This window comes from Coregonus clupeaformis, chromosome 25 (assembly GCF_020615455.1).
Source record: "Coregonus clupeaformis isolate EN_2021a chromosome 25, ASM2061545v1, whole genome shotgun sequence".
Lineage (NCBI taxonomy): Eukaryota > Metazoa > Chordata > Actinopteri > Salmoniformes > Salmonidae > Coregonus > Coregonus clupeaformis.
This window is the reverse complement of record NC_059216.1, coordinates 14,319,378-14,340,830: the sequence shown is the minus strand read 5'-3', so window position 1 is coordinate 14,340,830 and position 21,453 is coordinate 14,319,378. Positions and strand designations below refer to the sequence as shown.

Genomic DNA, 21,453 nt, shown 5'->3' with positions numbered 1-21,453 from the left:
AATCCATGGCTTCTGGTTGGGATATGTACGTACGGTCACTGTGGGGACGACATCATCGATGCACTTATTGATGAAGCCAGTGACTGATGTGGTGTACTCCTCAATGCTATCTGAAGAATCCCGGAACATGTTCCAGTCTGTGCTAGCAAAACAGTCCTGTAGCTTAGCATCTGCGTCATCTGACCCCTTTTTTATTAACCGAGTCACTGGTGCTTCCTGCTTTAGTTTTTGCTTATAAGCAGGAATCAGGAGGATAGAGTTATGGTCAGATTTGCCAAATGGAGGGCGAGGGAGAGCTTTGTATGCGTCTCTGTGTGTGGAGTAAAGGTGGTCTAGAGTTTTTTTTCCTCTGGTTGCACATTTAACATGCTGGTAGAAATTAGGTAGAATGGATTTAAGTTTCCCTGCATTAAAGTCCCCGGCCACTAGGAGCGCCGCCTCTGGATGAGCGTTTTCCTGTTGACTTATGGCCTTATACAGCTCATTCAGTGCAATCTTAGTGCCAGCATCGGTTTGTGGTGGTAAATAGACAGCTATGAAAAATATAGATGACATGACATGTTACCAAGGTAACCCCATTACCACCAGACAGGAAGGTATGACCACTCTGACATGTTACCAAGGTAACCCCATTACCACCAGTCTAAATGCTGATAGGCACATTATCTGTATCTGCTGGGAAAGACAATGAAAGGTGAACATTGTTAAATTATCAGAACACTGCTTCTATAATATTATGTAAAGGGTTGTTTATTCTACATGGGCCTGTTACTACATTTCAAAGTTATCAAAACACTTAGTTTAGAATATCTACATGAATTCAGCAATTGCATTCTTCTCATATTACTCTGTAGGCTACTGACCTATTAAAGCTTCCTCCGGCATCTCGCCATACATCCTGCCTGTAGTTATTGAACTCAACCTGCAGGAGGCGTGTTTGTTTTGATTGAGTGGGGGAAACAGCTGTGGGCAAGGTTCTGACAGATGGGTGTGTCTTGGTGGGTGGAGCAAAGACACACCCACATCAAACCACACCCCCAAGCAAACTGTCATGGCTGGCAGCATTTCTTGAGGAGCAAGCCAAAATTCGAGGCCAAATCAGCGGGTGCAGTTCTCCTTTAAGGACTGGCAGTAGCTTGATTTGTATGACAGTGTGAGACAAGCCTTTTACATTCGGACTAGACGGGGCACGCATGTTGATTTTGTCCATCCATTCCAGACGCGATCAGGATACGCAGGTTGAAATATCAAAACGAACTCTGAACCAATTATATTCATTTGGGGCCAGGTCGAAACACATGAAACATTCATGGCAATTTAGCTAGTTGGCTTGCTGTTTCTTGCTAATTTGTCCTGGTATATAAACATTGGGTTGTTATTTTACCTGAAATTCACAAGGTCCTTTCTTTCTGGATCTTTGTAGAATTTGGAACTATTTTGAGTCACACAAAATCATGTGTTCTCTACCTCTACTCTGACAATTAATCCACAGATAAAAGTGGAAACCTAGTTAGTTTCTAGTAATCGCTCCTTCTTCAGTCTTCTTCTGTGGACTGTATGTGGTGGTCACAACCAGCTTTAAGGTGCATTACAACCACCAACTGGACTGGAGTGTGGACCTCAGTTCATCTTTCAATCACCCACATGGGGTACATGCTCCTAAAAACCAATGAGGAGAGGGGAGAGGCGGGACTTGCAGCGCGTCACAAATAGAAACAAGTTGTATTTTATCTACGCAGACCCACGCGAGCAGTTTGGATGAAATGATTGAATAACATGTATGTGTACATTTCTTTTGCAACGCACGCGTTAGTGTTCAGCAAGTTAGCAGGGAACCGTTACTGTTTGCTGTCATTTTCAAGCTCTCCACTGTCCTCAAATGATAAGCGAGAGATTGCGGGTTTCAACCAACCAGAGCACACGGTGAGTAGAGTCACCACCTCTGGAGTTGCAGGCACATGGGTGTTTAAACTAGAGATAGGTTTTTTTTTGCATTGGATGCGTCTCATTTCACCACATCCGCCTATGTAACACTTCCGCATCTGCGGTGACAGAGCTAGAGCATTGTTTGTCAGATCATAAGAATTCCCGAAAACCGGTCTTCTCAAAAAAGGGTCGGAACGGTTTGGCCTACACAATATTACCCATCTGTGTAAAGGTGAGACTCGCACGGACATGTCGTTTGAAAAAATTAGTGGATGTATATATGGAGCCTGTTTAGTGACTAAAATAAGGGGTTAAATACATATAAAAAAAAATATATATATATCAAATGTTTCCTGATCTTGCTTATATCTCTCAGATATAGGACAGACACTTTAGAACATTTACATTTAGATTTACATTTAGAACACTTCCTTTAGATTTCTTTGGGGGACTATCTGTTGTTCCATGTAGTGAATCTGTTATTCATTGTGTTTGTATGGGCTAATAGCAGTAAGGAATGTTTTATTATGCTCAGACATCGACCTTAAGGGTTCAATAGAAAGTTGTCAGCTGTTGACCTATGTGAAGCTAGCCACAATAAGAATTAGCCACAGTAGTGGAATTTGCGGTTTGCCTTCAAAATTAAAGTCCCTCATTGAAAGTGATGCAAATGTATACATTTACATTTACATTTTAGTAATTTAGCAGACGCTTATATCCAGAGCGACTTACAGTTAGTGAGTGCATACATTTTCATACTGGCCCCCCTGTGGGAAACGAACCCACAACCCTGGCGTTGCAAGCGCCATGCTCTACCAACTGAGCTACAGGGTGGAATCATGCCATATTTGGACTAGATAATGCTAAACAAGGTTGGAATGTTTATATAAATTCAACAAAACACAATTAGTTAATTTGACAAAAAAAGTTAAAATCTGTTAATGTCACTGTGGATGTACTAGACTTCAGAATTGCATTGGGGGCATAATTATATTACACTTTTTACAGCTGTACCTATGGACTGTGGATGAATGAAATGGCGAATCAGGCTACTCAGTGACACCCACAGAACACAACTGTGAAGTTTAGACCTATATTAGTCCCGCAAATAAGAGCTACGATGCTAATATGTGTGTAAACTCTTCACAGTTGTGTTCTGTGGGTGTCACTGAGTAGACTGATACACCATTTCATTGATCCAGTCCCAGTCAAAGCTGTTCGCTGCTCTGGCACCCCAATGGTGGAACAAGCTCCCTCACGACGCCAGGACAGCGGAGTCACTCACCACCTTCCGGAGACACTTGAAACCCCACCTCTTTAAGGAACACCTGGGATAGGATAAAGTAATCCTTCTACCCCCCCCCCACCCCCCCCCAAAAAAATTGTAAAGTGGTTATCCCACTGGCTATAGGGTGAATGCACCAATTTGTGAGTCGCTCTGGATAAGAGCGTTTGCTAAATGACGTAAATGTGCCCTTGAGCAAGGCACTTAACCCTAATTGCTCCTGTAAGTCGCTCTGGATAAGAGCGTCTGCTAAATGACTAAAATGTAAAAAAAAATTAAATGTAATCCACAGTCCATAGGTACAGCTGTAAAGTGAAATGAATCTCCCCAATGCAATTCTGAAGACTTGTATATCTACAATGCGATTTCAAATTTTTGTCGAATTAAATAATTATTGTATTTTGTTGCATTTATGTAACAACATTCCAACCCTGTTTAGCATTACCTAGTACAAATATGGCACGATTCCACTATTTGTGTCCGTTTGCATCACTTTCAATGAATAACTTTTATTTTGAAGGCAAATCTCAAATTCCAACATTGTGGCTCATCCTTATTGTGGCTAGCGTCACATAGGTGCTGGCGTGTATACTTCAAGCGCACAGGAGTGCTATATTCACCGTCTGCCGAAGTTCAACCACGTAAAGGTAAGACAATTGTGTATTTCTGACATTTACGGGTCCTTCACTACAACCAGCATTGCTACTACTTTTCTCCGTCGTTGATTGGAGCTCAACTGTCGACACAGGCTTTCCTGCATTTGGTCAGAAAACTGAATGGGGGGGGAAAAAACCATAGGGAAAGAACGCCATAGCAGTCAGTTACATCATAATATATCAAACAATTTACTAGTCTGCTCATTGTTACAAACTTGGAAATCGGAAATGTAGCCGATCGGAATTTATGCTTCATTTTGCGTAGAAGAGAGATCTGTTCTCTTCTGAAGTGCGCAACAGTCTTCAGACATTTCGGTCTTTACCTCACTTTTGCACTGAACGTGGACTGATCATTACGCAAAAAATCTGTTTATTTAATCTGTGACAAATTGTCATTGAAAATATAACACATAATTGTACACCTCAGTCTGCAGTGAAGATGTTTTTCTCTGACTGTTACCCTTCAATAAGATGGCAGCCTACGTGAAAATAGACAATTACTGTACTATTTACTCGGACAATATTGTAGGCCTTATCAATCATGTATTCTGTCTCTTATAAACATTGATTGATAATATCCCTTACACACCTGAGCAGGTAACCTACAGCCAGGTGAGCCAGGGTTGGGGTGACCTAGTGTTTAGACTAGAGGGCATTCCCCTGGCAGAGCTCTGCCTAGTTGCCCTTGTCTCCTCAAGGTGCTTTTTCTCTCTCAGCGTTTCACATTGCACATTCGTATTTTGCTGTCCTTTTAATGCTTCACCCGATCACCTGTTTCTTAACTCTCTCATATATTATTTTCTTACATTGTAAAACTTTTGCTACCCGCCCAACAATTGTCTCACGGGTAAGTAGTGTGTGTGTGACAGCTTAAACAGAGAATGACATATGAGTCTCCTAGGTCGGGACACACTCTCCTGGGTTTAAATGTATATCACTCCGACAGTCTCCTAGGTCGGGACACTCTCCTGGGTTTAAATCTATATCACTCCGACAGTCTCCTAGGTCGGGACACCCTCTCCTGGGTTTAAATCTATATCACTCCGACAGTCTCCTAGGTCGGGACACTCTCTCCTGGGTTTAAATCTATATCACTCCGACAGTCTCCTAGGTCGGGACACCCTCTCCTGGGTTTAAATCTATATCACTCCGACAGTCTCTTAGGTCGGGACACTCTCTCCGGGTTTAAATCTATATCACTCCGACAGTCTCCCTAGGTCGGGACACTCTCTCCTGGGTTTAAATATATATCACTCCGACAGTCTCCTAGGTCGGGACACTCTCTCCTGGGTTTAAATCTATATCACTCCGACAGTCTCCTAGGTCGGGACACTCTCTCCTGGGTTTAAATCTATATCACTCCGACAGTCTCCTAGGTCGGGACACCCTCTCCTGGGTTTAAATCTATATCACTCCGACAGTCTCCTAGGTCGGGACACTCTCTCCGGGGTTTAAATCTATATCACTCCGACAGTCTCCTAGGTCGGGACACTCTCTCCGGGGTTTAAATCTATATCACTCCGACAGTCTCCTAGGTCGGGACACTCTCCTGGGTTTAAATCTATATCACTCCGACAGTCTCCTAGGTCGGGACACTCTCTCCTGGGTTTAAATCTATATCACTCCGACAGTCTCCTAGGTCGGGACACTCTCTCCGGGGTTTAAATCTATATCACTCCGACAGTCTCCTAGGTCGGGACACTCTCTCCGGGGTTTAAATCTATATCACTCCGACAGTCTCCTAGGTCGGGACACTCTCTCCTGGGTTTAAATCTATATCACTCCGACAGTCTCCTAGGTCGGGACACTCTCTCCGGGGTTTAAATCTATATCACTCCGACAGTCTCCTAGGTCGGGACACTCTCTCCGGGGTTTAAATCTATATCACTCCGACAGTCTCCTAGGTCGGGACACTCTCTCCTGGGTTTAAATCTACCTGATACATTTCGACTGTCAACTCTTAAACGGTAAATCTGCAGTTCAAACAACAACAAAGCTGACACCCCCCGCCACTATTTTGGTAAATAGTCTGGGGATTAAATCAACAGCTGTAGTGGACGATGTAGAGAGGAGATCCTGGGAATGAAGGAGTACCTATGCCCTATATAGTGCACTACTTTTCACCACAGCCCTACGCACCAAGGTCAAAGGGAGTAGTGCACTATATATCAGATAGGGTGCCAAGGTAGTGCACTATATATCAGATAGGGTGCCATTTTTAGTAGCCTTATATAGACTGGATGTCCTATGAATGAAGGGCTCCTTCCTTATTTAACAGAACAACAACAGATTATCTGTCAGTGTGTCTATGTATGAACAGGAAGGATTTAAAGTGTGTTCAATAAACAATGTTTCTCCTGCTCTAAAGGTCTGGGCCCGGTTTTCCCCCGACAGCGATGGGGCTTAGGAGTGTTTTTAACAATTCATCTTTCCTACAACGGCCGAAGATGTTAAATGCGTTTCCCAAAACACCACGCAGAGAGAACGGTTACTAAATGCATAGTTGGGAGCATGTGTCGATACTGATAGGATCGAAAGAAAGGGAGTGCTGCTCTCAGATCAGCTTTCTCTATTCAAATCTTTCTTTTAACATTAGAATTATTCGGAAATACTGACGACGGATCAGCTCCTAGAGAGGCATTATACGGCTGCACATATTGAGGCAGCTTATTCTAATGCTTACCCAATAAAAATGCACAAATCACGGATTTGGTACACATTATTAAATATATTGAGACAAATTACAGACCGTAGCCTACAAGTAGGAGACACAGTCCTAGGTGTTTTCCCAGGTTATAGTAGAGGTCCTTAGTGGGAGACACAGTCCTAGGTGTTTTCCCAGGTTATAGTAGAGGTCCTTAGTGGGAGACACAGTCCTAGGTGTTTTCCCTGGTTATAGTAGAGGTCCTTAGTGGGAGACACAGTCCTAGGTGTTTCCTGGTTATAGTAGAGGTCCTTAGTGGGAGACACCGTCCTAGGTGTTTTCCCTGGTTATAGTAGAGGTCCTTAGTGGGAGACACAGTCCTAGGTGTTTTCCCTGGTTATAGTAGAGGTCCTTAGTGGGAGACACAGTCCTAGGTGTTTTCCCTGGTTATAGTAGAGGTCCTTAGTGGGAGACACAGTCCTAGGTGTTTTCCCTGGTTATAGTAGAGGTCCTTAGTGGGAGACACCGTCCTAGGTGTTTTCCCTGGTTATAGTAGAGGTCCTTAGTGGGAGACACAGTCCTAGGTGTTTTCCCCTGGTTATAGTAGAGGTCCTTAGTGGGAGACACAGTCCTAGGTGTTTTCCCTGGTTATAGTAGAGGTCCTTAGTGGGAGACACAGTCCTAGGTGTTTTCCCAGGTTATAGTAGAGGTCCTTAGTGGGAGACACAGTCCTAGGTGTTTTCCTGGTTATAGTAGAGGTCCTTAGTGGGAGACACAGTCCTAGGTGTTTTCCCTGGTTATAGTAGAGGTCCTTAGTGGGAGACACAGTCCTAGGTGTTTTCCCAGGTTATAGTAGAGGTCCTTAGTGGGAGACACAGTCCTAGGTGTTTTCCCTGGTTATAGTAGAGGTCCTTAGTGGGAGACACAGTCCTAGGTGTTTTCCCTGGTTATAGTAGAGGTCCTTAGTGGGAGACACAGTCCTAGGTGTTTTCCCTGGTTATAGTAGAGGTCCTTAGTGGGAGACACAGTCCTAGGTGATTTCCTGGTTATAGTAGAGGTCCTTAGTGGGAGACACAGTCCTAGGTGTTTTCCCTGGTTATAGTAGAGGTCCTTAGTGGGAGACACAGTCCTAGGTGTTTTCCCTGGTTATAGTAGAGGTCCTTAGTGGGAGACACAGTCCTAGGTGTTTTCCCTGGTTATAGTAGAGGTCCTAGGTGTTTTCCCTGGTTATAGTAGAGGTCCTTAGTGGGAGACACAGTCCTAGGTGTTTTCCCTGGTTATAGTAGAGGTCCTTAGTGGGAGACACAGTCCTAGGTGTTTTCCCTGGTTATAGTAGAGGTCCTTACATTGGAAGTGGGAGACACAGTCCTAGGTGTTTTCCCAGGTTATAGTAGAGGTCCTTAGTGGGAGACACAGTCCTAGGTGTTTTCCCTGGTTATAGTAGAGGTCCTTAGTGGGAGACACAGTCCTAGGTGTTTTCCCTGGTTATAGTAGAGGTCCTTAGTGGGAGACACAGTCCTAGGTGTTTTCCCTGGTTATAGTAGAGGTCCTTAGTGGGAGACACAGTCCTAGGTGTTTTCCCTGGTTATAGTAGAGGTCCTTAGTGGGAGACACAGTCCTAGGTGATTTCCCTGGTTATAGTAGAGGTCCTTAGTGGGAGACACAGTCCTAGGTGTTTTCCCTGGTTATAGTAGAGGTCCTTAGTGGGAGACACAGTCCTAGGTGTTTTCCCTGGTTATAGTAGAGGTCCTTAGTGGGAGACACAGTCCTAGGTGTTTTCCCTGGTTATAGTAGAGGTCCTAGGTGTTTTCCCTGGTTATAGTAGAGGTCCTTAGTGGGAGACACAGTCCTAGGTGTTTTCCCTGGTTATAGTAGAGGTCCTTAGTGGGAGACACAGTCCTAGGTGTTTTCCCTGGTTATAGTAGAGGTCCTTACATTGGAAGTGGGAGACACAGTCCTAGGTGTTTTCCCAGGTTATAGTAGAGGTCCTTAGTGGGAGACACAGTCCTAGGTGTTTTCCCTGGTTATAGTAGAGGTCCTTAGTGGGAGACACAGTCCTAGGTGTTTTCCCTGGTTATAGTAGAGGTCCTTAGTGGGAGACACAGTCCTAGGTGTTTTCCCAGGTTATAGTAGAGGTCCTTAGTGGGAGACACAGTCCTAGGTGTTTTCCCTGGTTATAGTAGAGGTCCTTAGTGGGAGACACAGTCCTAGGTGTTTTCCCTGGTTATAGTAGAGGTCCTTAGTGGGAGACACAGTCCTAGGTGTTTTCCCTGGTTATAGTAGAGGTCCTTAGCTGCGTCTCAGATGGCAGCCAATGTCCTATACAGTGCACTACTTTTGACCAGGGGGAATAGGGTGCCACAGTAGTGACCAGGGGGAATAGGGTGCCACAGTGGTGACCAGGGGGAATAGGGTGCCACAGTAGTGACCAGGGGGAATAGGGTGCCACAGTGGTGACCAGGGGGAATAGGGTGCCACAGTAGTGACCAGGGGGAATAGGGTGCCACAGTGGTGACCAGGGGGAATAGGGTGCCACAGTGGTGACCAGGGGGAATAGGGTGCCACAGTGGTGACCAGGGGGAATAGGGGTGCCACAGTGGTGACCAGGGGGGAATAGGGTGCCACAGTAGTGACCAGGGGGAATAGGGTGCCACAGTGGTGACCAGGGGGAATAGGTGCCACAGTGGTGACCAGGGGGAATAGGGTGCCACAGTAGTGACCAGGGGAATAGGGTGCCACAGTAGTGACCAGGGGGAATAGGGTGCCACAGTGGTGACCAGGGGGAATAGGGTGCCACAGTGGTGACCAGGGGGAATAGGGTGCCACAGTGGTGACCAGGGGGAATAGGGTGCCACAGTGGTGACCAGGGGGAATAGGGTGCCACAGTGGTGGCCAGGGGGAATAGGGTGCCACAGTAGTGACCAGGGGGAATAGGGTGCCACAGTGGTGACCAGGGGGGAATAGGGTGCCACAGTAGTGACCAGGGGGGAATAGGGTGCCACAGTAGTGACCAGGGGGAATAGGGTGCCACAGTGGTGACCAGGGGGAATAGGGTGCCACAGTGGTGACCAGGGGGAATAGGGTGCCACAGTGGTGACCAGGGGGAATAGGGGTGCCACAGTAGTGACCAGGGGGAATAGGGTGCCACAGTGGTGACCAGGGGGAATAGGGTGCCACAGTAGTGACCAGGGGGAATAGGGTGCCACAGTAGTGACCAGGGGGAATAGGGTGCCACAGTGGTGACCAGGGGGAATAGGGTGCCACAGTGGTGACCAGGGGGGAATAGGGTGCCACAGTAGTGACCAGGGGGAATAGGGTGCCACAGTAGTGACCAGGGGGGAATAGGGTGCCACAGTGGTGACCAGGGGGAATAGGGTGCCACAGTGGTGACCAGGGGGAATAGGGTGCCACAGTAGTGACCAGGGGGAATAGGGTGCCACAGTAGTGACCAGGGGGAATAGGGTGCCACAGTAGTGACCAGGGGGAATAGGGTGCCACAGTGGTGACCAGGGGGAATAGGGTGCCACAGTGGTGACCAGGGGGAATAGGGTGCCACAGTGGTGACCAGGGGGAATAGGGTGCCACAGTAGTGACCAGGGGGAATAGGGTGCCACAGTGGTGACCAGGGGGAATAGGGTGCCACAGTAGTGACCAGGGGGAATAGGGTGCCACAGTAGTGACCAGGGGGGAATAGGTGCCACAGTGGTGACCAGGGGGAATAGGGTGCCACAGTGGTGACCAGGGGGAATAGGTGCCACAGTAGTGACCAGGGGGAATAGGGTGCCACAGTGGTGACCAGGGGGAATAGGGTGCCACAGTGGTGACCAGGGGGAATAGGGTGCCACAGTAGTGACCAGGGGGAATAGGGTGCCACAGTAGTGACCAGGGGGAATAGGGTGCCACAGTGGTGACCAGGGGGGAATAGGGTGCCACAGTAGTGACCAGGGGGAATAGGGTGCCACAGTGGTGACCAGGGGGAATAGGTGCCACAGTAGTGACCAGGGGGAATAGGGTGCCACAGTGGTGACCAGGGGGAATAGGGTGCCACAGTAGTGACCAGGGGGAATAGGGTGCCACAGTAGTGACCAGGGGGAATAGGGTGCCACAGTAGTGACCAGGGGGAATAGGGTGCCACAGTAGTGACCAGGGGGAATAGGGTGCCACAGTAGTGACCAGGGGGAATAGGGTGCCACAGTAGTGACCAGGGGGAATAGGGTGCCACAGTAGTGACCAGGGGGAATAGGGTGCCACAGTGGTGACCAGGGGGAATAGGGTGCCACAGTAGTGACCAGGGGGAATAGGGTGCCACGGTAGTGACCAGGGGGAATAGGGTGCCACAGTGGTTTTCCAGTTGCTAGACTAGAGCTCCTTGGATTGTGATATTAAGCTCTCCCAGAGTCTGGAGGTCATTAATGAGTTACTATGTTTTTACCTTTTTATTTTCAGGGTTCAACACCTGCCAATAGGATCATTTTGAGGTCCACCCTGAAGTAGAATATATCCATCTGAGAGACCAGGTAACAATCCGGCACAGTGGTAGCTTATTTTACAGCCAGACTGCATCATAGCCACGCACTATACCTGTGTTGCTACTATACCTGTGTTGCTACTATACCTGTGTTGCTACTATACCTGTGTTGCTACTATACCTGTGTTGCTACTATACCTGTGTTGCTGATCATTTCTCCTCTCCTGCTCTCTCCACAGCACATGACGATGTCGTCGTTTGCCCGTGAAAAACTGTCTATGCACCTGCGGCACAGAATGGGGGTGTTTGTGACCAGAGTGAGAGCCACAGAGCTCATGGCCAATCTCCCTTGCCTTACACCTTCTGACAGGGTGAGTAGCTTCTGGCTGGGTGAGTAGCTTCTGGCTGGGTGAGTAGCTTCTGGCTGGGTGAGTAGCTTCTGGCTGGGTGAGTAGCTTCTGGCTGGGTGAGTAGCTTCTGGCAGGGTGAGTAGCTTCTGGCAGGGTGAGTAGCTTCTGGCAGGGTGAGTAGCTTCTGGCAGGGTGAGTAGCTTCAGGCAGGGTGAGTAGCTTCTGGCTGGGTGAGTAGCTTCCGGCAGGGTGAGTAGCTTCCGGCAGGGTGAGTAGCTTGGTGAGTAGCTTCTGGCAGGGTGAGTAGCTTCTGGCAGGGTGAGTAGCTTCTGGCAGGGTGAGTAGCTTCTGGCAGGGTCAGTAGCTGGCTGAGTAGCTTCTGGCAGGGTGAGTAGCTTCTGGCAGGGTCAGTAGCTGGGTGAGTAGCTTCTGGCAGGGTCAGTAGCTGGGTGAGTAGTTTCTGGCAGGGTGAGTAGCTTCTGGCAGGGTGAGTAGCTGGGTGAGTAGCTTCTGACAGGGTGAGTAGCTTCTGGCAGGGTGAGTAGCTGGGTGAGTAGCTTCTGACAGGGTGAGTAGCTTCTGGCAGGGTCAGTAGCTGGGTGAGTAGCTTCTGGCAGGGTGAGTAGCTTCTGGCAGGGTGAGTAGCTTCTGGCAGGGTGAGTAGCTTCTGGCTGGGTCAGTAGCTGGGTGAGTAGCTTCTGGCAGGGTGAGTAGCTTCTGGCAGGGTGAGTAGCTTGGTGAGTAGCTTCTGGCAGGGTGAGTAGCTTCTGGCAGGGTTAGTAGCTGGGTGACTAGCTTCTGGCAGGGTGAGTAGCTTCTGGCAGGGTGAGTAGCTTCTGGCAGGGTCAGTAGCTGGGTGAGTAGCTTCTGGCAGGGTGAGTAGCTTCTGGCAGGGTCAGTAGCTGGGTGAGTAGTTTCTGGCAGGGTGAGTAGCTTCTGGCAGGGTGAGTAGCTGGGTGAGTAGCTTCTGACAGGGTGAGAAGCTTCTGGCAGGGTGAGTAGCTGGGTGAGTAGCTTCTGACAGGGTGAGTAGCTTCTGGCAGGGTCAGTAGCTGGGTGAGTAGCTTCTGGCAGGGTGAGTAGCTTCTGGCAGGGTGAGTAGCTTCTGGCAGGGTGAGTAGCTGGGTGAGTAGCTTCTGGCAGGGTGAGTAGCTTCTGGCAGGGTGAGTAGCTTGGTGAGTAGCTTCTGGCAGGGTGAGTAGCTTCTGGCAGGGTTAGTAGCTGGGTGAGTAGCTTCTGGCAGGGTGAGTAGCTTCTGGCAGGGTGAGTAGCTTCTGGCAGGGTGAGTAGCTTCTGGCAGGGTCAGTAGCTGGGTGGGTAGCTTCTGGCAGGGTCAGTAGCTGGGTGAGTAGTTTCTGGCAGGGTGAGTAGCTTCTGGCAGGGTGAGTAGCTGGGTGAGTAGCTTCTGACAGGGTGAGTAGCTTCTGACAGGGTGAGTAGCTTCTGGCAGGGTGAGTAGCTTCTGGCAGGGTGAGTAGCTGGGTGAGTAGCTTCTGACAGGGTGAGTAGCTTCTGGCAGGGTGAGTAGCTGGGTGAGTAGCTTCTGACAGGGTGAGTAGCTTCTGGCAGGGTGAGTAGCTTCTGGCAGGGTGAGTAGCTTCTGACAGGGTGAGTAGCTTCTGGCAGGGTGAGTAGCTGGGTGAGTAGCTTCTGGCAGGGTGAGTAGCTTCTGGCAGGGTGAGTAGCTGGGTGAGTAGCTTCTGACAGGGTGAGTAGCTTCTGGCAGGGTGAGTAGCTGGGTGAGTAGCTTCTGGCAGGGTGAGTAGCTTCTGGCAGGGTGAGTAGCTGGGTGAGTAGCTTCTGGCAGGGTGAGTAGCTTCTGGCAGGGTGAGTAGCTGGGTGAGTAGCTTCTGGCTGGGTGAGTAGCTGGGTGAGTAGCTTCTGGCAGGGTCAGTAGCTGGGTGAGTAGCTTCTGGCAGGGTCAGTAGCTGGGTGAGTAGCTTCTGGCAGGGTGAGTAGCTTCTGGCAGGGTGAGTAGCTGGGTGAGTAGCTTCTGGCAGGGTGAGTAGCTTCTGGCAGGGTGAGTAGCTTCTGGCAGGGTGAGTAGCTTCTGGCTGGGTGAGTAGCTTCTGACAGGGTGAGTAGCTGGGTGAGTAGCTTCTGACAGGGTGAGTAGCTGGGTGAGTAGCTTCTGACACAGGGTGAGTAGCTGGGTGAGTAGCTTCTGACAGGGTGAGTAGCTGGGTGAGTAGCTTCTGACAGGGTGAGTAGCTTCTGGCAGGGTGAGTAGCTGGGTGAGTAGCTTCTGACAGGGTGAGTAGCTTCTGGCAGGGTGAGTAGCTTCTGACAGGGTGAGTAGCTTCTGGCATGGTTAGTAGCTGGGTGAGTAGCTTCTGGCAGGGTGAGTAGCTTCTGGCAGGGTGAGTAGCTGGGTGAGTAGCTTCTGACAGGGTGAGTAGCTTCTGGCAGGGTGAGTAGCTGGGTGAGTAGCTTCTGGCAGGGTGAGTAGCTTCTGGCAGGGTGAGTAGCTGGGTGAGTAGCTTCTGGCAGGGTGAGTAGCTGGGTGAGTAGCTTCTGACAGGGTGAGTAGCTTCTGGCAGGGTGAGTAGCTGGGTGAGTAGCTTCTGACAGGGTGAGTAGCTTCTGGCAGGGTGAGTAGCTTCTGACAGGGTGAGTAGCTTCTGGCATGGTTAGTAGCTGGGTGAGTAGCTTCTGGCAGGGTGAGTAGCTTCTGGCAGGGTGAGTAGCTGGGTGAGTAGCTTCTGACAGGGTGAGTAGCTGGGTGAGTAGCTTCTGGCAGGGTGAGTAGCTTCTGGCAGGGTGAGTAGCTGGGTGAGTAGCTTCTGGCTGGGTGAGTAGCTGGGTGAGTAGCTTCTGGCAGGGTCAGTAGCTGGGTGAGTAGCTTCTGGCAGGGTCAGTAGCTGGGTGAGTAGCTTCTGGCAGGGTGAGTAGCTTCTGGCAGGGTGAGTAGCTGGGTGAGTAGCTTCTGGCAGGGTGAGTAGCTTCTGGCAGGGTGAGTAGCTTCTGGCAGGGTGAGTAGCTTCTGGCTGGGTGAGTAGCTTCTGACAGGGTGAGTAGCTGGGTGAGTAGCTTCTGAAAGGGTGAGTAGCTGGGTGAGTAGCTTCTGACAGGGTGAGTAGCTGGGTGAGTAGCTTCTGACAGGGTGAGTAGCTGGGTGAGTAGCTTCTGGCAGGGTGAGTAGCTTCTGGCAGGGTGAGTAACTGGGTGAGTAGCTTCTGGCAGGGTCAGTAGCTGGGTGAGTAGCTTCTGGCAGGGTCAGTAGCTGGGTAGGTAGCTTCTGACAGGGTGAGTAGCTTCTGGAAGGGTCAGTAGCTGGGTGAGTAGCTTCTGGCAGGGTGAGTAGCTTCTGGCAGGGTCAGTAGCTGGGTGAGTAGCTTCTGGCAGGGTCAGTAGCTGGGTAGGTAGCTTCTGGCAGGGTCAGTAGCTGGGTGAGTAGCTTCTGGCAGGGTCAGTAGCTGGGTGAGTAGCTTCTGGCAGGGTCAGTAGCTGGGTAGGTAGCTTCTGGCAGGGTGAGTAGCTGGTTGGATGTTGTTGGTCATTTAGGACATATTTTATTCAGATTATCAATCCAATTATTACAATATTTTTATTTGTATCTGATGTATAATCTGAACCAGATTATGTACCTGGTAAATAAATATATGAACTATATTTTCTAATGTGTTTTAAATAAACAAATATCCTTATTCATTGTACTTTCAGGAGGAGATCCAGGCCAAGAAGGACTTCTCTGGTAACTATGCGGCGATTCAACTCCTGCTGGACTATGTGCAGAAGAGAATGAACTGGCCAGAAGAGTTGATATCAGCCTTGGTGGTTTTGGAACATCAGGACCTAGCTGATGAACTGAGGGCAGAGTGGAACAAGCACAACCAGAACAGTACGTCACCATCAAATCAAACTTTATTTAAAGTGCATTTAAAACTGGACACTAGGATCTCTGTTGTGACTCAGTTCAACATTGTGGATATGATGAGAGAGGACATGTGTTTTTTGTGTGGGCTGTTGCTCAATAAACAGTTGACGTATTTGAATGCTGTCCAGAACTGTGTTTTGGGGTGAATAAAGCAAATCCAATGTTTCTTCCATCATGTTTCACCATTACAATACATGTCAAACGGAACATGGTGCTCATTATGTGTTAGTAATGGTGACATGCATCAATCTGCTACTGTTTCTCTTACTTCCATAGATCCTTCACCTCCTTCAGCTGCTGTAGTCAGGGCCCATGTTCATCCAGCTCCTTCTACCAGCCCAGAGAGCTCTGAGGGGTCCCCATCTTCTCTGGTCCTCCCAGCTCAGCCAGCCCCACCAGAGGTAGCTGCCCCCCCTGTGGAAGCCCCACCTGAAAATTCACCCCATCCTAAAGTAGCCCCAGAGGCTTCGCCACCTCCTGTGGTGGCTGCCCAGCCAGAAGCCCCCCCAAGCTCAGTTCCTGAGGCTCCCGTGGCTGTCTCCTCTTCAGAGCCAGCCCCACAGGCTCCCGAAGCAGCAGTGAGCCCTGAAATAGCCTCAGAGGCAGCGCCTTCTGCTGTCGCTGCCCCTCAAGCAGAGCCCCAAGCAGCCCCGTCTCCTGTCTCAGCGGAGGAGCCCACAGTGATCTCTGTACCTCCAGTCTCCCACTCTGAAGAAGCTGCCTCATCCCAGCCTGGTCCTATTGAAACTGTCAGTCTGGGGGACAACTCATCTCACGGTGATGCTGCAACACAGATGGCCCTGTCTGAAACCACTCCCACGTTGCCTGTCTCAGACCTAGCCCTGTCCCAAACTGAATCCACCCCCACCCCTGCTGCCTTGGCCACAGCCCAGTCCCCTGAGAGACGTCCGGTTCAGGACACCTCGCCACCAACAGCCAAAGTGACTACCTTCCACCAGGAGGCTGTCGAGGACTCTGATCCAACCCAGGTAAATAATAATATTAGTGTTTCTCTAGTTTAGCCTTTTGCCTCCAGCACCTTCATTAATCAGCTCTGAGTGTGTTGTAGATTCTGCCTATTGTCTGTGTGTTTGGTTAATAAAATGATTTGTAATTTTGCTGAGTAGATTGAATCTTACTGAATTCAAGTTGGTAATGAAATGAAATCTGTTGACCACATCTACACTGAAACTGAAGACAGTAAAAACATTGAGAAGCAGGAACTAAAAGATCTCTCTCCTGCAGGTGACTGAAGATGAGCAGCACACTGAGCCGGCTCAGAGCCCCCCGAGCCAGCTCTCCTCCCCGGCCATGGCCCCAGTGAACCAGGATGACATTTTCTTCAGCAAGCCTGAAGTCCTCCTCAGTGAGATCATAGACAGCCAGCCATACTCAGGGGACTCAACACGTCTACAGAGGTCTGTGTCAGGCCTGGAACCTGCTACGGCTGATGTGACCAGTCCTGTTGTGGTCCCAGACCCCGTCCCACACCCCGTCCCTACTGCCACCCCTCTGCCATGTCGGGAGAATGGCGTTCCTGAGGAAATAACAGAACCCCTGTCCCATAACGAGCCTCAAGAGGACACCTACGAGTCCCCCTGCCTGAGCTCCCTGGGGGACCAGGAAGTGCTGCTCAATGTAGTTCACGTGTCTGAGGACGCCTCCATCCAGAACAACGACGGCCAGACACCGAGCATGCTGGGTATTGTAGTCCACGTGTCCGAGGAGCCATGTATCCAGAATCAGGATGGCCAAACACAGAGCATGCTGGGTAATAATGATGTCAGTGTGTCTGAACCCCCCCCGCCAGTTCAGAACCACAACAGCCAATCCCAGATCACACCTCGCTCTGGATCTACAGACCTTGTCCTGTCGTCTGGTCCGAACCAGCACGGCCAAACTGAGGACAGTCTGGGGAAAGCAGTTAGTAAGTCTGAAGAATCTCCGGGTCTGATTATGATTGGCCAAAACACCTCAACAAAACATCCTGATGCTCCTCCCCGAGCTCCTATTGGCTCTGTCCCCATCATCAACGGCTCTTCCTTGGCTGAGAACCATCATCTCCTGGAGCCTGTGGAGGCAGAGGTCATGATTAAGACCATGATGGAGGCTAGCGCTGTCCCTGAACTGAAGCAGAAGCAGGAGGAGAGAGGAGGAGGAGGAGGAGGAGGAGGGAGCTACTACCTCCTGGGGGCTGCTGTAGTGGGCGTCTCAGCCCTGTTCGTGGCCTGGAGGATGAAGAAATAACAACCAGGGTTTTGGAGAGGTTGTCTCGAATGGCACCATATTATATATCAAGTCAGAGTGAGGAGCCTTGTCTTAGCCTCCTGTCCTCTCCTGTTTCTGTAGCTTGAGGCAGCTTGAAGTATAATTACACAACCTGGACAAGGCCAGGGCAAAATTAGTGCACTATATAGGGAATAGGGTACCATTTGGGACAGAACCGGAGTATTGCAAAAAATAAGGGAATAGTTCAATATGTTAAGAGATTATTATATTGGTGCCTTAATGTATTGATAGGAGTGAAGGAGCTGAAATGAACTATTTATGGGTGAGGCAATGAGTTCAACCCAATAAAAACCAATATACACTGAGGGAACAAAACATTATGAACACCTGCTCTTTCCATGAATCCAGGTGAAAGCTATGATCCCTTATTGATGTCACTTGTTAAATCCACTTCAATCAGTGTAGATGAAGGGGGAGGAGACCGGTTAAATAAATGTTTTTAAGCCTTGAGACAATTGAGACATGGATTGTGTATGTGTGCCATTCAGAGGGTGAATGGGCAAGACAAAAGATATGTGTCTTTGAACGGGGTATGGAAGTAGGTGTTAGGTGCACAGGTTTGAGTGTGTCAAGAACTGCAACGCTGCTGGGTTTTTCACACTCAACAGTTTCCTGTGTGTATCAAGAATGGTCCACCACCCAAAGAGCATCCAGCCAACTTGACACAACTGGGGGCAGCATTGGAGTCAACATGGGCCAGCATCCCTGTGGAACGCTTTCGACACCTTGTAGAGTCCATGCCCCGATTAATGGAGGCTGTTCTGAGGGCAAAAGGGGGTGCAACTCAATATTAGGAAGGTGTTCCTAATGTTTTGTACACTCAGTGTAAGTACCTATCCAGGACTTTGATCGACGGTCTAAATCAATTAATCATTAGTAGCATGATACAGTCCTAGTTGGAATAAATTAAATGGATCTTTTATGATGAATTTAGAAGCCCAAGTGATTATTTGCCCACCATATACCTATAGGCCTAAGCTGCTTAATCAGGAAACATTTTACATTTTAGTCATTTAGCAGACGCGCTTATCCAGAGAGACATACAGTAGTGAGTGCATACATTTTCACCCCCCATTATAATGAATGATAAGAAGGTCTTTACTACTGAATAGTGTCTGTAAACAAAAAAACGTTTGGGCCTCAGGCCATCATCAGTGTGAATGTCAGCACACACACCTGGCTTCTACAGTATTTCAAGGATAATTTCATGTCACATGACCAAGAAAGAAAACATCAGAAAATCTATGAATCAGTGCATGATCTAGATCAGTGGTCACCAACCGGTCGATATCCTGGTCGATCTCCAAATACACCACATGGCCAAAAGTATGTGAAGACCTGCTCGTCGAACATCTCATTCCAAAATCATGGGCATTAATATGGAGTTGGTCCCCCCTTTGCTGCTATAACAGCCTCCACTCTTCTGGGAAGGCTTTCCACTAGATGTTGGAACATTGCTGCGGGGACTTGCTTCCATTCAGCCACAAGAGCATTAGTGAGGTCAGGCACTGATGTTGGGCGATTAGACCTGGCTCGCAGTCGGCGTTCCAATTCATCCCAAAGGTGTTTGATGGGGTTGAGGTCAGGGCTGTGTGCAGGCCAGTCAAGTTCTTTCATACCGATCTCGACAAACCATTTCTGTATGGACCTCGCTTTGTGCACAGGGGCATTGTCATGCTGAAACAGGAAAGGGCCTTCCCCAAACTGTTGCCACAAAGTTGGAAGGACAGAATCGTCTATAATGTCATTGTATGCTGTAGCTTTAAGATTTATCTTTACATTTTTAGATTTACATTTTTAGTCATTTAGCAGACACTCTTATCCAGAGCGACTTACAGTTAGTGAGTGCATACATTATTTTTTTATTTTTCATACTGGCCCCCCCATGGGAATCGAACCCACAACCCTGGCGTTGCAAACACCATGCTCTACCAACTGAGCTACATCCCTGCCGGCCATTCCCTCCCCTACCCTGGACGACGCTGGGCAAATTGTGCGCCGCCCCATGGGTCTCCCGGTCGCGGCCGGCTACGACAGAGCCTGGATTCGAACCAGGATCTCTAGTGGCACAGCTAGCACTGCAATGCAGTGCCTTAGACCACTGCGCCACTCGGGAGACTTGAATTAGAGACTGGAACTAAGGGGCCTAGCCCAAACCATGAAAAACAGCCCCAGACCATTATTCCTCCTCCACCAAACTTTACAGTTGGCACTATGCATTCAGGCAGGTAGTGTTCTGGCATCCGCCAAACACAGATATGTCCGTTGGACGGCCAGATGCCGTTTCCACAGCCATGGAAACCCATTTCATGAAGCTCCTGACAAACAGTTATTGTGCTGAGACAGTTTGGAACTCGGTAGTGAGTGTTGCAACCGAGGACAAATGTTTGTCTGTGGAGATTGCATGGTGGTGTGCTCGATTTTATACACCTGTCAGCAACGGGTGTGGCTGAAATAGTTGAATCCACTAATTTAAAGGGGTGTCCACATACTTTTGACCATATCGTGTATTTGAGTCAAAAAAAAAAAAAAAAAAGATAAAGCCTTGCGTTTGTATTCGTTTTGCGCTGTTGACGGTAGGTGCACTTGATTTAGCTGCCCTAGCGCCGGGAAGGAAAAGTGTTCCCATTTTGAACCATTTCATGTGTCTGAAGGTAGAACTCTGCCCAGAGAGCAAATCAGATAGCTCAGATCACCGTGTCAGCAGTTTCTTAACGCCATAAAAAGAACGCACAGCAAAGTTGATAATGTCAGATTTCAAAACGTTTCAAACCACGACTAGAGAGAGACTCAATGAATACGGCAAAGAGCTGCTGTTTTAGTGAGTAAGTTCATGTTTTAAGTTGTTTTTCAGCACTGCCAACACTTTGTTCAACAGTTTTATAAGCCATAAAATGCCCGTTTTCGATAAGCTTGCATTGGTATTATTGCGGCTTGTCTTTTTTAATATCAAGGAATATTTCACTTTCTCTGGTTATAGGAGTAACAACATGAATTGGTGCTTGAGGCAGAAGTAATGCAGTGTGACTTTAGTTTGGCCATCAGCTGGAAGTCTGTCCCCTTTTTCAGCGGAGAGAGGGGGGACGGTGAGTCGGGTGAGGGGCAGCCTCATAAGTAATACAACAAATGATCTATACCAGTGTGATCATGTACCTAAAATGTTGAAATATAATTTGAAAATGGTTTGAGAACAACATTGGCAGGGAAATTCAAGCAAAGCCAATATGCAGTGATAATGTACTGGGCCTATAGCCTACTGCACAAACCTCATTGCTACAGAACTGTTTTGAATTGGTTCATGCTGCATAGACTTACGTTTTTTAAGTCAATCTGAGAGGTAGATCTCGGCTTGCATTTTGACTCAGAAAAGGTGGGTGACCTATTATTTAGTCTGTAAACTGTGGTTGACTACACACTCCAGTACAGCAGATGCACCTCCAACGTTTTTTTTTTAGGAACGCCATAAGAATATTATAGAAGAAGAAGATTGGCTCAGCGGGGAGAGACTGACACAGCTGCCGAAACCTAAAACGGACCTTTACCTTATTTTAATATATTCTGAAATGAAATATGGTTTTGGGCGTCAGGTCTTTTCAGAGGTCCTGCATCCTCTTGTTGTGAAAACGGACTGGTTCATCAAAACATCGGTGAAAAATGATCTAGCCTGCAAGATCGATTTTTATCTGGCTAGCTTGTTTGTCAACTAACTGTTATCGCAGTCGAAACACAGAAGGTATACTGTACTAATTGTATATCAAGTCACACTTCCTTCAGTTTCCTAATAGCTAGCTAGCGAGCTAACTGCAAGTCATATGAGACCAGTGCAAGTCAGTGTCCGCTTTTTGATATGTGGCCATGTCATTTTGAGTTTTTAAAATGTTGGCTAACTACAGTGCTTGACTTGGGATGAGTGCAGGAGCTGTCTTTTTCCAAGTCAGTCCATTAGACCAGGGTTTCC

The 21,453-nt window shown here is 48.4% G+C and overlaps 1 protein-coding gene across 3 annotated transcripts; it reads left to right on the top strand.

The window, feature by feature from the left end:
- Positions 1–1,743: 1,743 nt before the first annotated feature.
- On the top strand, positions 1,744–17,880 carry LOC121546419 (cell surface glycoprotein 1). Of its 3 annotated transcripts, XM_041857703.1 has the most exons (7): positions 2,025–2,158; positions 3,778–3,858; positions 10,958–11,028; positions 11,219–11,350; positions 14,993–15,170; positions 15,483–16,195; positions 16,452–17,880. In XM_041857703.1, the coding sequence occupies exons 4-7, from the start codon at positions 11,222–11,224 to the stop codon at positions 17,451–17,453; spliced, it is 2,022 nt and encodes a 673-aa protein (XP_041713637.1). In that variant the 5' UTR covers positions 2,025–2,158; positions 3,778–3,858; positions 10,958–11,028; positions 11,219–11,221; the 3' UTR covers positions 17,454–17,880. The 3 variants fall into 3 exon arrangements, with proteins under 3 accessions (XP_041713639.1, XP_041713637.1, XP_041713638.1); XM_041857705.2 differs by lacking the exons at positions 2,025–2,158; positions 3,778–3,858 and adding an exon at positions 1,744–1,923; XM_041857704.1 differs by lacking the exon at positions 3,778–3,858.
- The last annotated feature ends 3,573 nt before the right edge of the window (positions 17,881–21,453 follow it).